General features: G+C 50.6%; 4 protein-coding genes across 4 annotated transcripts; 3 read left to right on the top strand and 1 right to left on the bottom strand.

Annotated features, from left to right (window-relative positions):
- Window positions 1-130: 130 nt before the first annotated feature.
- On the top strand, window positions 131-1,303 carry PHA2 (prephenate dehydratase; the record flags this gene model as incomplete). Its single annotated transcript, XM_064874270.1, has 1 exon — window positions 131-1,303. One exon carries the CDS (start codon window positions 131-133, stop codon window positions 1,301-1,303), a length of 1,173 nt encoding a protein of 390 aa, XP_064729992.1.
- Window positions 1,304-2,104: 801 nt separating this feature from the next.
- On the top strand, window positions 2,105-6,109 carry PMZ80_005852 (uncharacterized protein; the record flags this gene model as incomplete). Its single annotated transcript, XM_064874269.1, has 1 exon — window positions 2,105-6,109. The coding sequence occupies one exon, from the start codon at window positions 2,105-2,107 to the stop codon at window positions 6,107-6,109; it is 4,005 nt and encodes a 1,334-aa protein (XP_064729991.1).
- Window positions 6,110-6,757: 648 nt separating this feature from the next.
- Window positions 6,758-8,192, bottom strand: PMZ80_005851 (uncharacterized protein; the record flags this gene model as incomplete). The annotated part of the gene is made up of 3 exons (XM_064874268.1): window positions 6,758-7,707; window positions 7,764-8,027; window positions 8,078-8,192. 3 exons carry the CDS (start codon window positions 8,190-8,192, stop codon window positions 6,758-6,760), a joined length of 1,329 nt encoding a protein of 442 aa, XP_064729990.1.
- Window positions 8,193-11,433: 3,241 nt separating this feature from the next.
- Window positions 11,434-14,241, top strand: MNR2 (CorA metal ion transporter; the record flags this gene model as incomplete). The annotated part of the gene is made up of 1 exon (XM_064874267.1): window positions 11,434-14,241. One exon carries the CDS (start codon window positions 11,434-11,436, stop codon window positions 14,239-14,241), a length of 2,808 nt encoding a protein of 935 aa, XP_064729989.1.
- Between the last annotated feature and the right edge of the window lie 312 nt (window positions 14,242-14,553).

Genomic DNA, 14,553 nt, shown 5'->3' with positions numbered 1-14,553 from the left:
TTTTCCCTGTTTCCTTGAGCTGATACGCCGCACACGATTCAAGCAGAGCTTGCGAAGCTGAACCCGAGTCCCACGCTCGATGTGAACGCGAAGGACGGTCGTTACGGCATTTCCCAAACTCTCTACCATCATGGAAGCTCGCAGACAACGAACAGCATACCTCGGTCCTGAAGCGTCGTTCTCCCACCAAGCAGCCGTCGAAGCCCTGCCGCACACCGAAGCCATACCATTGCCTTCCTTCAAAGCTATACTACAAGCGTTGCAAGAAGCAGGGCCAGAGAGGGACGATCACTACGACTATGCAGTCCTTCCAGTAGAAAATAGCACTAATGGAAGCGTGGTGCAAGCGCTTGACCTGTTAGCACAATGTGGACTCGATCCAACAACATCCTCCTACCCAGATGTTGAGGTGGTTGCTGAGCATTATCTAGAAGTGCATCATTGCTTGTTTGTATCGAGGGCCTGGGCGACGAATATACTGAACGAGCAGGACATGGCATATTTGTCAAGCTACGACAATGATGGTACATATGCAAAGACGAACGGTGCACAAAACGGACACGCCCATGGCAATGGCCCCGGCTCCGAAGCGAAGACGCGAGACCTGAGACATATATTAGAAAAGTTGACTATCAAGACACTGTATACACATCCTCAAGTCTGGGGTCAATGCAACAACATTCTGTCAGCGCTGCTGCCCCCAGGACATGTTGAACGAATCGACACGAGTTCTACTAGTGCAGCTGCCGCGTTGGTGGCGGGAACAAAAGGAGGATCTAGTGCCGGAATCGCAGCTATATCGTCTTCGTTAGCCGGTACTAAGCACAGTAAAGAGCTATTATGCATCGCAATCGACATCGAGGACGAGCCTGGCGCGAACACTACTCGCTTCCTTGTTCTTCGCAATCGAAACAGAACCAACGACGATATTTCCCTCCCATCCATAGTTGTCCAAAATAGCGCACAGATCAAATCATTATGGACTTTCACAATTGCTCACCATGTCCCAGGGTCTCTAGCAACGACACTAGCTGTCTTTGCTAAGCACGGCTTCAACCTCAGTGCTATCCAGAGTCGGCCTCGGCCGAGAAGCAAAGGTTCAGATCAACAGAAGAGTAGACCGACGGTTACGAGAGAGCAAGATAGGAACTGGCAATACGTCTTCTTCGTTGAATGTCTACACAGTATTGTGCTAGCAGAGCAAGGAAGCGTGAAGGTGGAAACCCTCGGTGTTCTGAAAGAGCTAAAAAATGTCACCCAGCAGGTCAGCCTGTTAGGGTCATGGAATGATCAAATGTCGTGACTAGGAGGTTGAGAGCGATATGCCGTCGAAGTTGCAACAGTCCCGAATATGGCATCCTCAAGATACTACGCGCCCCAGGCTTGGAACGCTCAACAAGGCATATCTTTCCTGTCCTAGCCTCCAGCCCCAGACTACGTCCACTTCGCATGAGACCGTGGCGCTCTTGTTGAGGATGACCCTGTCTGAATGTTCTAGCGATAGAGCTTCGCCAGCGCGTTGCTGGACCAAAGTTTCTGCGTGTCGGGCAGGCAATCGGTGTAGGTAACCCATCAGTTTGACATGTTCTCTGTGGGCAGCGTCCCTGGAGCTTGCTGCATGAGCTTTCATCGACGTGGTAACTTACGTCTTCGCTGTAAGAATTTCGTGTTGAGGAGGGCATATCCGCAGTCTCTTATGACTCAGAATGTTGGAGTATCTTGATGCCCATCCTGTACCGTGGTGATTCAATCTTATTCAGATGCTTCTGAGGTGCGATTGCGTACTTCACTCGTAGCGTCTTGACAATACGATACCGAGTACGAGTACGACGAGGCTAGTCCGTAAATGGTGCTACCTGGCGCTAGTGTCTTGGTGACCCTGAAACTTCCGGGCACGGGTAGGGCAATTCTCCGCCTCAATTTGATTGCTCCCCTAGTAGTGATTCGTACTCGTTGATCTGATCAGGCAGCTGCGAATGTCTCACTCGGCCGAGAGCCAGACCATAGGGCTAGCAACTGACGACGCCCTAGAAATTAAGTGCTGGTCAATACTAATAACAATGACACTCGTTCTCTCAATTGGGATGAACTTCACCGATCTGAAATGGATCGATCAACTGATCCTGCGATACCAACCATGAACTCAGAAGGCGGCGAGGAAGTGATCAAAGCCGACGGTGCTTCTACCACAGACACGAAATCTGACAAGGTCAAGACACCTCCTATCAGTAATTATTGGCGCATCCTATCCTTCGGTACGCGGCTCGAACATGCAGTTCTCATCGTCGCCATTGCTTGCGCAGCAGCATCGGGAGTTCCCTTGCCATTGATGAACATTGTCTTCGGAACTCTCACGGAACGCTTCAACGAGTATTTTCTCCCTGAGAGCGGTATTACGGAGCGACAATTCAAGGATGTGGTCGCTCAGAACACACTCTACATCGTCTACCTCTTCATCGGCAAATTCGTCCTTACCTATGTCTCTATGTTCTTTTTCCGAACATCAAGCTTGCGGATCTCGGCAGCTCTACGGCTTGGGTATTTGCAAGCACTCTTCTCTCAACCTGTGAAGAAATTGGATGAAGTATCGGCAGGTGCAGTTGCCAACACCATCACATCATCCGCGAACACGATTCAACTGAGCATATCAGACAGACTTGCAGCATTGTTTCAGTCCTTAGCCCTTGTCATCGCAGCGTACGCCATTGCTTTTCGGTACTCATGGGCTCTGACACTGGCAACAAGCTCCGGCATTCTGTTCGTCATCGTTGTGTACTCGATCACAACACCTATCATCCTCAAATCGTTGCAGCGAATAACAAGTGCGGATGAGAAGCACGCGACAGTGGCGGCAGAAGTGGTCAGCTCGATTCGCAACGTCTTCGCGCTTGGCGCCGAGTCAAAGATGATCACCAAGCATAACCGTTGGGTCGACGAATCGCACAAGTATGCGATAAAGATAGCTCCTCAATTCGGAATGCAACTGTCTCCTATGTACTTTGCGATCTATGCTTGCTACGCCCTAGCATTCTGGTTCGGACTCAAACTCTTCCGCGACGGCAGCATAGGCAGTGTGGGCACCGTCATTATTGTCTTCTTCTCAGTGTTGATAGTCACGAGTGTTATGGGGCAGATCGTCCAACCCATCTTCAATATCAGCAAGGCAATTGGAGCCTCAGCCAGCTTTTTCGATATGATTGATTCAGATCGTGTCGATGCCAGTGGTTTGCGCGAGCCAGATGTTTCTGCACACGGGGACATTGAGCTGGGGGAAGTCACGTTTGCTTATCCGACTCGACCCAATGTGCAGGTGCTCAAGAACTTCAGTGCTACCTTCCAAGCAGGCAAGACAACGGCTTTGGTTGGACCATCTGGTTCCGGCAAGAGCACGATTGTAGCCTTGTTAGAACGATGGTATGATCTTCCAAACTTAGAACATCCACCCTCCACTCCAGAGAGCACGATCACATCGAAGCATGAAGCAGTGCCCCAGAACGATAGCGAAGGTATGGACGATGTAGTGCAGATCAATGGCTGCATCTCGAGTGGTGGGCACTCTGTCAACAAATTTGACCTGAAGTGGTGGAGATCGCAGATTGGACTTGTTCAGCAGGAACCCTTCCTTTTCAACGACACCATCGAGAACAATGTCGCATACGGCCTGATTGGCACACAATTCGAGCACGTCGAAGGTCCAAAGAGATTGGAGCTCGTCCAACATGCATGCCGAGAAGCATTTGCTGACGAGTTCATTCGCAAGTTGCCCAAGGAGTACTCCACTCTCGTTGGTGAAGGTGGGATGAAGCTCAGCGGCGGACAGAGACAACGGATCGCTATTGCAAGGAGTATAGTGAGGCAGCCGGCTATCTTGATTCTTGACGAAGCAACCAGCGCCATTGACGTTCAGGGCGAAAAGATTGTCCAGCAAGCCTTGGAACGAGCATCAAAGAATCGCACAACTATCGTCATTGCTCATCGTTTATCTACAATACGAAAGGCCGACCACATTGTAGTGCTCCGCCATGGCACGAAAGTCGAAGAGGGTACCCACGATCAACTACTCTCGGTGTCGAACGGTGTTTACAGTGGCTTGGTTCGAGCACAGATGATCGAGGAGGACAGACCCATGCCTGAAGCGTCTCAAGCAGAAGGTGAACTCATGGTGGCTGAACGTACCCTATCGTATAACTCGGAACGCTTAGGCAGATCGGCCACTGCAAATGCCACCATCGACGATGTTGCTGAAGCAGAAGGAAAAGCTTCTGGAGGGTCCTACACAAAGAAAGGCATCTTCAAAACTGTTGGACTCTTGCTGTACGAACAGAGACCACGCTGGCCATTTTACAACTTGGTGTTGCTTGCGGCGATGGCGTGCGGAGCCGCGTATGCACTACAGAGTTGGTTTTTTGGACAACTGGTGCAGACCTTCCAATACACTGGACAACGACTGATCGACGCTGCCAATTTCTGGTCTTTGATGTTCTTCATTCTAGCATTGGCAGTTGGTATAAGCTATGCTATCCTTGGAACGAGCTCCGGCGTGATTTCAGCTCACACTGGAACCTTCTGCCGAAAAGACTATTTCAAGAGCACCCTAGGGATGCCAATCGCCTACTTCGATCGTGAAGAGAACTCTTCTGGCACAGTTATGTCTCGACTTTCTGGCGACCCTAAGCAGATACAAGAACTACTTGGGCTAAACAGTTCCGTCCCAATGATATCGATCTTCAACATCATCGGATGTGTTATCATCTCTTTCTACTTTGGCTGGAAGTTGACCTTGGTCACATTCTTTGCTGTGCTGCCCGTCATCCTCGGGGCTTCATTCATGCGAATGCGATACGAGGTGACATACGAGGTATGGAATGCACAGGTCTTCGAAGCCAGTTCCCAATTCGCGACAGAAGCAGTCGGCGCTTTCCGTACCGTGTCCTCCCTCACCATGGAAGACGTCGTCATCGACAAGTACCGCAACCTCCTACAAGACCAGATAAAATCCTCGACCCGCAAAGCAACATACGCAACGCTAATCTACGCCCTAACAGACAGCATCGAACTCCTCGGCATGGCCCTCGCCTTCTGGTACGGCGGCCAACTCCTCGCCTCAACAGAATACTCCCCCATCCAATTCTTCGTCATCTACGCCGCAATCATTCAAGGCGCCCAAGCCGCAGGCCAATACCTCAGCATCGGCGGCAACATAGCCCACGCCACCTCCGCCGCAAACCGCATCATCGAGCTCCGCGCCAAAAGCGCCTCGCACGACCCCACCGCAATCTCCCCACCCACGCCCAGAACCAGCCTAGGCGCCAAAATCGAGTTCAAGAACGTAAACTTCACATACCCAAGCAACACCACCCCGCTCTTCTCGAACCTCAACCTAACAATCCAACCCGGCCAATTCGTCGCCTTCGTCGGCCCCTCCGGCTGCGGCAAAACAACCACAATCTCCCTCCTCGAGCGCTTCTATGACCCCACCTCCGGCACAATAACAGTCGACAACCAAGACATAACCACCCTCTCCGCCCCGCTCTACCGCCGCGACCTCGCCCTCGTCTCCCAAGAACCTCGCCTCTTCTCCGGCACAATACGGCAGAACCTCCTCCTCGGTATCCCCGACGACCCTGACTCGCTTCCCACCGCCTCCGTCTCAGACTCCGACATAACACAAGCCTGCCGCGACGCCGAAATCCACGAGTTCATCACCAGTCTCCCCGAAGGCTACGACACGGAATTAGGCCAACACACGCAGACTGCGCTCAGTGGGGGCCAGAAACAGCGTCTGTGTCTTGCGAGGGCGTTGCTGAGGAAGCCGAAGTTGTTGCTGCTTGATGAGGCGACGAGTAGTCTTGATAGTCAGAGTGAGCGGTTGGTTCAGGGGGCGATTGAGAGGTTGGCGGGGGCGAAGGAGATGACTGTTGTTGCGGTTGCGCATCGGCTTGCGACTGTGCAGAAGGCGGATGTGATTTTTGTGTTTGGGGAGAGGGATGCGGGGGATGATGGAGTGAGGAGGGGGAGTAGAGTTGTGGAAAGCGGGAGTCATGGGGAACTGTTGGGGAGGAGGGGGGTGTATTGGAGTATGTGTCAGGCGCAGGCGCTTGATGCGTAGGTGGTTTGGTTGGGTCGGGTTGGAGGTGGAATGAGTGGTGTAGATTGTATTGTATTTGTACGGTGAATGTACATTCCCTACTCAATATGAGTGTAATTCTTCTCATGGTAACGGACCATATCGTGTGAAGCTTGATCGTTTCTCGCGATGAGCCAGCACTAACGAAGCACTTACAAATCTTATGTCTTTGTCTCAAGAGCTGGTTGGCGAGCACTTAACATGCTACTAAGTCTCGTTCCGCTTCTTGTCCATTATTTACGAAATGTTATTTTTGGTATGCGATGCTCAATGAATGTAAAAAGGATCAAGACATGTATTTCGCTTTCAGTGTAGTATAGTCTACCCTGTGCTCCGACTTCAAGTCGTTGAATCAACGGTCCTCTCTAATGTCCTCAAACTCCCAAGCTCGCAAGTTACCTGATGTACAGGAACCTTTTGGTACCACAACCTGGATCTGGCAGAAAAAGTAATAACAACGCCATCGCTTCTGCAGACACGCCTCCATCCATAGTATTAGTCATTACTCCTTTGCGCCTTCGCTATGCTTGTACAGCAACATACCGTCGTGTAAGACAGACCCATTAAAATGTGTGCCAATGCACCAAGTATCAAAAGCATGCACCAACTCTTCAGACCGCAGTGTCAGCTTCAAGGAGAACTCGCCAACTGGTGTCGTTTCAGAAGGCCATCACCATGAGTATCCTCTGAAACCTCTGGATTGGGTTGTTCGTCGTCTTCATACCATGCGTCATCAAAGAATTTGCTCTCGTATTCTGAGCCATGGTCTGAACTTTGGTTGTCTTCAGGTAAGTTGTGAGGTGTGTCAGCAGGTGTTTCGTTGGTACCATCTTGTTCGGGGGCGTAAGCGGAGTTGACGTCGTTCTGAGCCTGATGTGATTCGCCTTGGGAGGGGATAGAGCTGAGATAAGCATCAAGTTGGGCTTGCATATCTGGTGGGAGTGCATCAAAGTCGGCTTGAGCTTGGCTGAATGAGTCGATGCTGTTCAATGGAAACTCGTGACTTGCAGTGTTGAGGTTGGTAATCTCATGCTGTGTAGGATTGGCGACTGGTGCAGCAGAGGGATCAAAGTTGTCGTTGGCTGCGCCGTGTGACTGCTGATTGCCGTTGCCATATGAATGGTTGCCCACAGGATCAGCATGCGATCGCGGCTCCGGCACGCTTCGTAAGCCTTTGATGATCTCTTCAGTCGCTGTTAGTCGTCGTTGTAAGTCAGCACGCTCTTCAGAGGCACTGTCGATGGCCGCTTCTTGTCGTTCTAATCTTTCTTGCAATTCCTTGACCTGCTTCTGCAAAGCGGTGTTGTCTGACTTGAGTTCGTCTCGTAGGGTGGCAACGTCGGATGTGGCAACGATGGCACCGGGGCCTTCAGCATCTTTCGATGGCACCTCGCTGTTTTGAGTTATATCTGAAAGCTGAATGGCAATAGCTTCCGTTTCGATTGGTTTGTCGGATACAAGATCTTCGCGTGAGATAGTAGACGTGATAGGTTTGTGGGACTCTTCGGTAGCTGCTGTTGCGGTGGGATTATCTCCGAGACTCTCGATCTCCTTGGCTGTATCGTCGCCCTTGTTTGGGTCTGTGGAAGTTAGCTAGGCCGACAATCAGGGTTATGTGGTTGTGCATCGTGCTTACTGTTACGTTGAGCAATTCGAGACGACCTCCTCGTCAAGTTCGTGCTGTCGGTCTTAGTAACAGACTGCTTGTCGCCAGTCTGACCTTTGGCCGGTTTCTTTGTCTTGGACTTTGGTCCTGCACGCTTTTCATTGAGAGCAGTGGTCCCAGTCACACCACTAGTCTTCGCCTTCTTCTTATTTGCAGGCTGTGCTCCAGTAGCAGGCCTCTTTCCAGCAGCCTTCTCCTGGTCCTCTTGATGTTGACTTCTAGTCTGAGATCGTGCTAGACCTGTTAGCAAGTAGGCATGTAAGCAGCAATCAACAACAACGTACTCTTTTTGAGAGACCGACTGGATGTCTCAGTCACACCATCACGCGCTCGACCACCAAGCTTGACGCGTCGTCCACCAAAGAATTGCTCCTCATCGAATGCGACGTTCTGATCCATCTTGTCGTGGTGTTCAGTTACGAATTGATGGACCTGAATCGAGAGTTGGTGCGAAACATGTCAAAGCGTGTATGCAATCGAGGAGAGTTGTAACATTCGAGTTTCTTAAGTAGAAGAATTTGCCAATCCAACAACGAGCCCACATGCAGTCTGCAAACACGAACGTGAAGAGTGGAAGTGATATGGCGCTAGCTGTCGAGGTAGTGCATTTGTGCAGCAACATCAATTGCTGCAGTGTCAGTCGATGTCGCTTCGTCTCGGTACCCTTGCGGAGGATTTGATCACACACCATGCCTAGCAAAGTTTCCGTCTCGCAAGTCCAAGCAGATGCGCGTTCCATATCGGGGCTCGGAAGTGAAACCCCTCAGTGAATGGTTCACGATTTCAGCGCCACGCTCCATGTATCACCTAGCAGTGTGCAGGCAGCCTCAATGCCGTTCGAGGCAGTGACAAAGTTTTAGTCGTTCTGCCATCTCTTGCCGTGGCTGACCAGGGTGACGAGTGCATACCTCTGCGCATTAATTTCTGCCAAGCCTTCTGTGTTTGATGGTCGGGTTGTGTCACGTGCTGACAAACAGAGGAAACAGTTTATATTCCTTGCCTCGCAGAAACCTTTCAACTTTCTGTTTTGTCAATTTCTGCCAGAGCTGGTTAGGGTTGGTGAGCATCGGGATACGCACCGCAATGACTAGAGCGGCTGTAATACTCCCGTCGCGGTGCCAGATGCAAGTATCAGATGTAAGGCGCCCATCGGTGTGCTTTGCCATCGATGATCTGTACTTCTCTGGCAATCAGCTATCCCTCATGGTGGTGCTCACCAACGTTGACCAGCCTCACGTGGGGTTGCCCCTCCTGATCTATCGACCTGTGTCTGGATTGGCGCGAGGGTGATGAATCAGCTGAACACGTATTGACTCGAGTTAGTGCTCTTGTCGATTGCCAGATAACAGCGCAGATGCATGGCGCCCATGATCTGTGATGCTGGCAAACAGGTGTTCAGTGCTTACTTCGTCGCCGTCGATCCTGTCTGATACAGTGTCTCCCCTGCCCACAAAATCTATCCCAGGTCAGTCGCAATCGATGAGCATCGGGATACGCAGCGCACTTCATGTGCATCGCGACTGAAGCTGGATGTAATAGACCCGACACGGTGTCAGACAAGCACTAGATGCAGGCGCACTTTGGTCTATGCTTTCTGGCAATTAGCTATCCCTCATAGTGGTGCTCATCGATTCCGACCAACCTGCTGGCATGGGTCTTGCCCCATCACACTTGCCCCAAATGTCTTCGATCTTGGCTGCGGCTGAAGGTGACGAGATGTTGTTGCGGACGTGCATTGACAGAATAGTGCTCTGTCAATTATCAGGTTACAGCATAGATGCCATGCGCCCATGATCTATGCTGCTGGCAGTAGGCGTCCGCTACAAGATTCGTTACCTTCGACATGCCCGCCAAGGTCAGGCTCCCTATTCTTTCACAAAGCCCTACAATGATGATTGAGGTCGCTGAGCACCGGGGTGGGCACCGCAATGACTAGAGCAGGTGTAATACTAACGTCGCGGCGTCAGGCAGCACTGCGCCTATTGGTTCTTGAACCAGTGGTCTGTGCTTCCTGGCAATTTGCTGTTCCCATAAGTGGTGCTCACCAACCTCCATCATTGTAGCGTGGCTCCCCTGATAACCTGCCCGCCTTTGAGCCGGCTGAAGATGACGAGAAATCTGGATGTACGTCAGGATGTACGTCGAGGGAGATAGTACTCTCGCTGATTGCTCAGCCCACAGCATAGATGCATGATGACCCAGCTCTATGTTACTAACAGCAGACATCCTCCACGATACTCATCGTCTTCACCGGCTCAACGGTGGGCTTGATCCCCATTCGCCCAAACTTCGCCTCACCAAGTACATGTCCTAGCCTTGACCAATATCACTCACTTGACTGTTTGTTCAGTCTAGTGAAAGTGATAATTCTCATTTCAGTTTCTAAATGAATCGGTTATATTCAACATAACACAATAATTGCTGCGAACTGGTCATGCAGATGACCCTAGTCTGGCCGAGGTGGGAGAACAGTTGAATGGGTATCGCGCTTTATCAGCGACTTAATGGGCCTCTCGCGGTGTCAGTTTCAGAGCATCAGATGTAAGGCGTCCATGATCTATGCTCACTGACTAGTTGCCATTTGACACCATGTTCTCGTCGCTTTCGACCAGGCTAGCTCGACATAAGACGGTAAGTATGACCCGTCATTATTCACCAGCCCATCTCTCGGTAGCCAAGAAGTGTACATCGGATGTGCATCGACTGGGGTCAGTGCCCTCTTCGACTGCCAGATCACGGCACAGATGCTAGGCGCCCATGATCTGTGCTACTGGCAGACAGACATTCATTATGTTGTTCGAGACTTAGCCTACCTAGAGATGGGCTCCTGCCATATAACACCATCTATCACCATTTGTTGCCATTTATTCGTATCTATTCTGTTGTTATCTTGTTAAGTTTCTTTTTTGGTCTAGTAAGCATCAATTTTAGAGGATATGCAACCACAATCTTGTGTTCGAGCCGGGCCAGATACCGATTGCTTGGTCCTTCTTCAATGTAATGTTCGTTTGCACGTATGAATATAGAGTTATTAACACAACAACGGCCTCTGCCAGTGCACTTCAGTCGCTGGAATCGGGTAGCATGACGTGCATAACTTGGTCAACTACATATTCGATTGAATACGGAGAAGAGTCAAGGTGTCGCTGTAGACTGTATTGCATCAAGGCATTTTGAAGTTGAGGTCGACGTGTAGCCGGAGAGTGAGTGTTGCTGTTCAGAAGCTGGACTCGAGTGGGTGTTCACGCGTGCTTCTCGTGCTTCCGGGAATCTTATCCCGACCAATCACATAGTTTTACTCTACACATTTCAAGCCACAGACGAAAGCTGCGGAGATCGTTCGCCCGCCAAATTTACATGCTCATCGTCATCGGGTTGTGCGGTGCGGAGCTATCTGTCGAAGCAATTCTATCCTTGCTCGTACCTCTTCGAATCAACATGTTCCTTGCTTCAACCGTTTGGTACCTGCTGTTCTGATATTGCTTGGCTTCAGATCAGCTTCAGAGAAAGCCATCAACTTTCTTGCAGCTTCATCCTACATTAGCCTGCCAATATCTGAGTGTTAGTCGTTACCAAGACTTGCACAATTGCCAACTTGCAGCATTAGGTCACCACAACGAAAGGTTCAAGTTTTAGCGCAATGCAGTCTCTGCCTCCTCCGTCCGAGTCGCAGTCACAGCCAGCAGCTCCCGCATCCTCAAATTCTGGGGCACGCGACCAGCCAAAACAAAGATTTGCACCTCGTCCACAACCTTCGATAGTCCAGCAACCAGTTGACTCGAATGCTGATGCTGCTCCCAATGCTTCCACATCTACACAACCACCAAAGAAACGGAAACATCGAGGTGGGAAGAAAAGAAGGAATCGCCGTCAGTCTTTTGCCGTTGCTCCCTCCGAGACTTCGACTGCTCCCGGCAACATGGACAACTTAGCTGTCGATGACACCGCAGACGATAGGGGGCACTCCCCAATCAGGCCTGGTGAATCGTTCTACAAGAGAAGGCAAAATCGAAGTGATGACAGTCTGGAAAGCGATGCTCTACTCGACCATCGACGTCAACAGCCGATGCGTCCAAGGAGAGAGAGCAGGCTGAATCCCTTCGCTGCTCAACGAGCTGGCAACAGTGCGAATCTAGGTCGTCAACGCAGTTCAGACGATCGTCCTCATCATCAACGTCGACGTACCGACAACGCCTCCGACCACGATGAACCCACTGATCGCACTCCTCTCATGATGCCACCATCAACCAATCGCAGCCCTGCTCAGAATGGCTATGGTCTATTTCGTCCCAACACCAGAGCATCTAGTCGATCTTCTGGAAGAAAGAGAACGAGATCAAACAATATGTCAACTGGTCAATCTTTCCCCAAGTATTCTGATGATCCACCCTACGATGTGAACAATCCTCCTTCCGTTCCTGGAAGTCCTCATATCCATGCCTCGATGGAAGATCCCATGATGCCCGACACAGGTTTCCTCTCTAGATCTCCAGACAGCTCTCGAAATCTCAGAAGCAAAACCACGAATGGCGATGCTTTGATCGATATTGACAGACAAGAAGCTCTAGATGGTGACCCTAATTCTGCTCCTCCGAGTCCTCGTCTTGGTCCTGATGGCATGGCCAGGCACAAGCGAGCCATGACATTCGACCCTGACATGGATGTCTGTCTCCCAGCCGACGTCATGTCCGACTATGCAGACGAAGACTTTGATCGCGTCGGCTCAAGGGACGAAGTCACATACAGTCAGCGTCGCAGGAGACGAAGAAAGGAATGGCCACAGTTATGGGCCCTGGACGAATGGTCGAGAGAAGAGAAGGAACTGCGAGCTGCTGACTCACGTCGTGCTCAGCGCATTCAAGAGCCTGTTCTGGTCGACGGTCGCCTCAGACCACGAAAGGGCGCTTGGCACCGCGAGAAGGAACCCAATAGGTTTACCTATTTCAACATCGAGTTCGAAAGCACAATTCATGCTCCAACAATCTCCGAGCTCGTTCCGCAGGACGGTAGCTTCCGAGAGTTGTTCATCCCTGAGCCTCCAGTCATTGAGGAGTCTAGCTCAAGCGAGTCTGAATCCGAGACACCTCGGGAGAAACCTTCAGCTCGGGATGGTGCTAAGACGACAGGTATGGTAAGCCCTCAAAATCCGCAAGACGAGAACGAAGGTGGCCTATCACGACTAAACACTGCACACGAGGGCACCCAGAGGAGTCGTTCTCAGGAGCCATCACGACTGAACTCCATTCTCTCGGAAGTTGCCAAGTCAAAGTCTCGTGATACTAGTCAAGCTCGTACAGTGAACAATTCTGGAGAGCAAACACCTCAGGCCCCTGCGTCCGGCAAGAAGGACAAGCCTAAGAGGCTTGGCGAACGACCACAATTCTGGCTGGACGTGCTCAATCCTACTGCTCAAGAAATGGCAGTCATGAAAATGGCTTTTGGCATTCATCCTCTTACATCAGAGGATATCCTGCAGCAAGAAGCACGTGAGAAAGTCGAACTGTTCAAGAATTACTACTTCATTAACTACCGAACGTTCGAACAAGACCAAGGCTCAGACGAGTTCATGGAACCAGTCAACGTCTACATTCTGGTCTTCCACCACGGTATCCTCACCTTCCATTTTAGCCAGATCCCGCACCCAGCCAATGTTCGTCGCCGTATACGCCAGCTCCAAGACTACCTCGAGCTGACTGCTGACTGGATCTCCTACGCTATCATCGACGACATTACCGATGTATTCGCACCCATGATCCAAAAGATCGAAGATGAGGTCGACGATATCGATGAAGCAATCCTCCAATCCACACCAGGCGCTTTCTCCGTCGACAAAGAAGCAACCGGCGATCAAGAACTCAAGGAGAAAGAGAACAAGAAAGACAAGAACGAAGACGACAAGTCCTCCCTCTTTAGCCTTCCCGACATCCTGAAGTCCGGCGACGCAAAGAAAAGAGATACTTCAGGCTATGATATGCTGCGTCGCGTCGGCGAAACCAGAAAGAAAGTGATGGGTCTGTACCGCCTGCTCGGCACAAAAGCAGATGTCATCAAGGGCTTCGCGAAGCGCTGCAATGAGCAGTGGAACGTCACGCCCAAGAATGAGATCGGTCTCTACCTTGGCGATATTCAGGATCATATTCTGACTATGACTTCGAACCTCAGCCATTACGAGACCCTGCTGTCTAGAGCACACAGTAATTATCTCGCTCAAGTTTCCATTCGCATGAACGAGCGTAGTGAACAGACAGGTGATGTCCTCAATAAGCTTACTGTGTTCGGTACCATTGTGTTGCCGATGAACATTATTTGTGGTATGTGGGGTATGAACGTCAAGGTTCCTGGTCAGGATATCGACAATCTGTGGTGGTTCTGGGGGATTACGGGTGGGTTGATGGCTTTTGCGATTGCTTGTTATTTGCTGTGTAAGAAGTTGTATGGTATTGTATAGTGAACAGTGAGAGGGAAATTGTGCGCCATGTATGGGAATGTATAGTGGGATCAGAATGGAAAACAGTACATATGTAAAAAGAGATATATAGGAGAAAAGTACATATTCGAATGTGAAAAGTTTGTAAACTAGTCGACTTTCAGCTTCGACCACGATGTCCCATTGTGCTGTCCTCGGGAGAGCTGCAGTACCGACATCTCTACCTTCAAAAGCCACCATGCGCCGTAGCCTTCCATAGGCTCTTTGAATCAGATTCATACGTCTCGCCATTTCAACCACTTCTCACCCGTGAGGTACCAACCATCTTCGACC

This window comes from Knufia obscura, assembly GCF_036327395.1.
Source record: "Knufia obscura strain CCFEE 5817 isolate CBS 148926 chromosome Unknown scaffold_6, whole genome shotgun sequence".
Taxonomy (NCBI): Eukaryota; Fungi; Ascomycota; class Eurotiomycetes; order Chaetothyriales; family Trichomeriaceae; genus Knufia; species Knufia obscura.
This window is presented reverse-complemented; position numbering and strand designations above follow the sequence as displayed.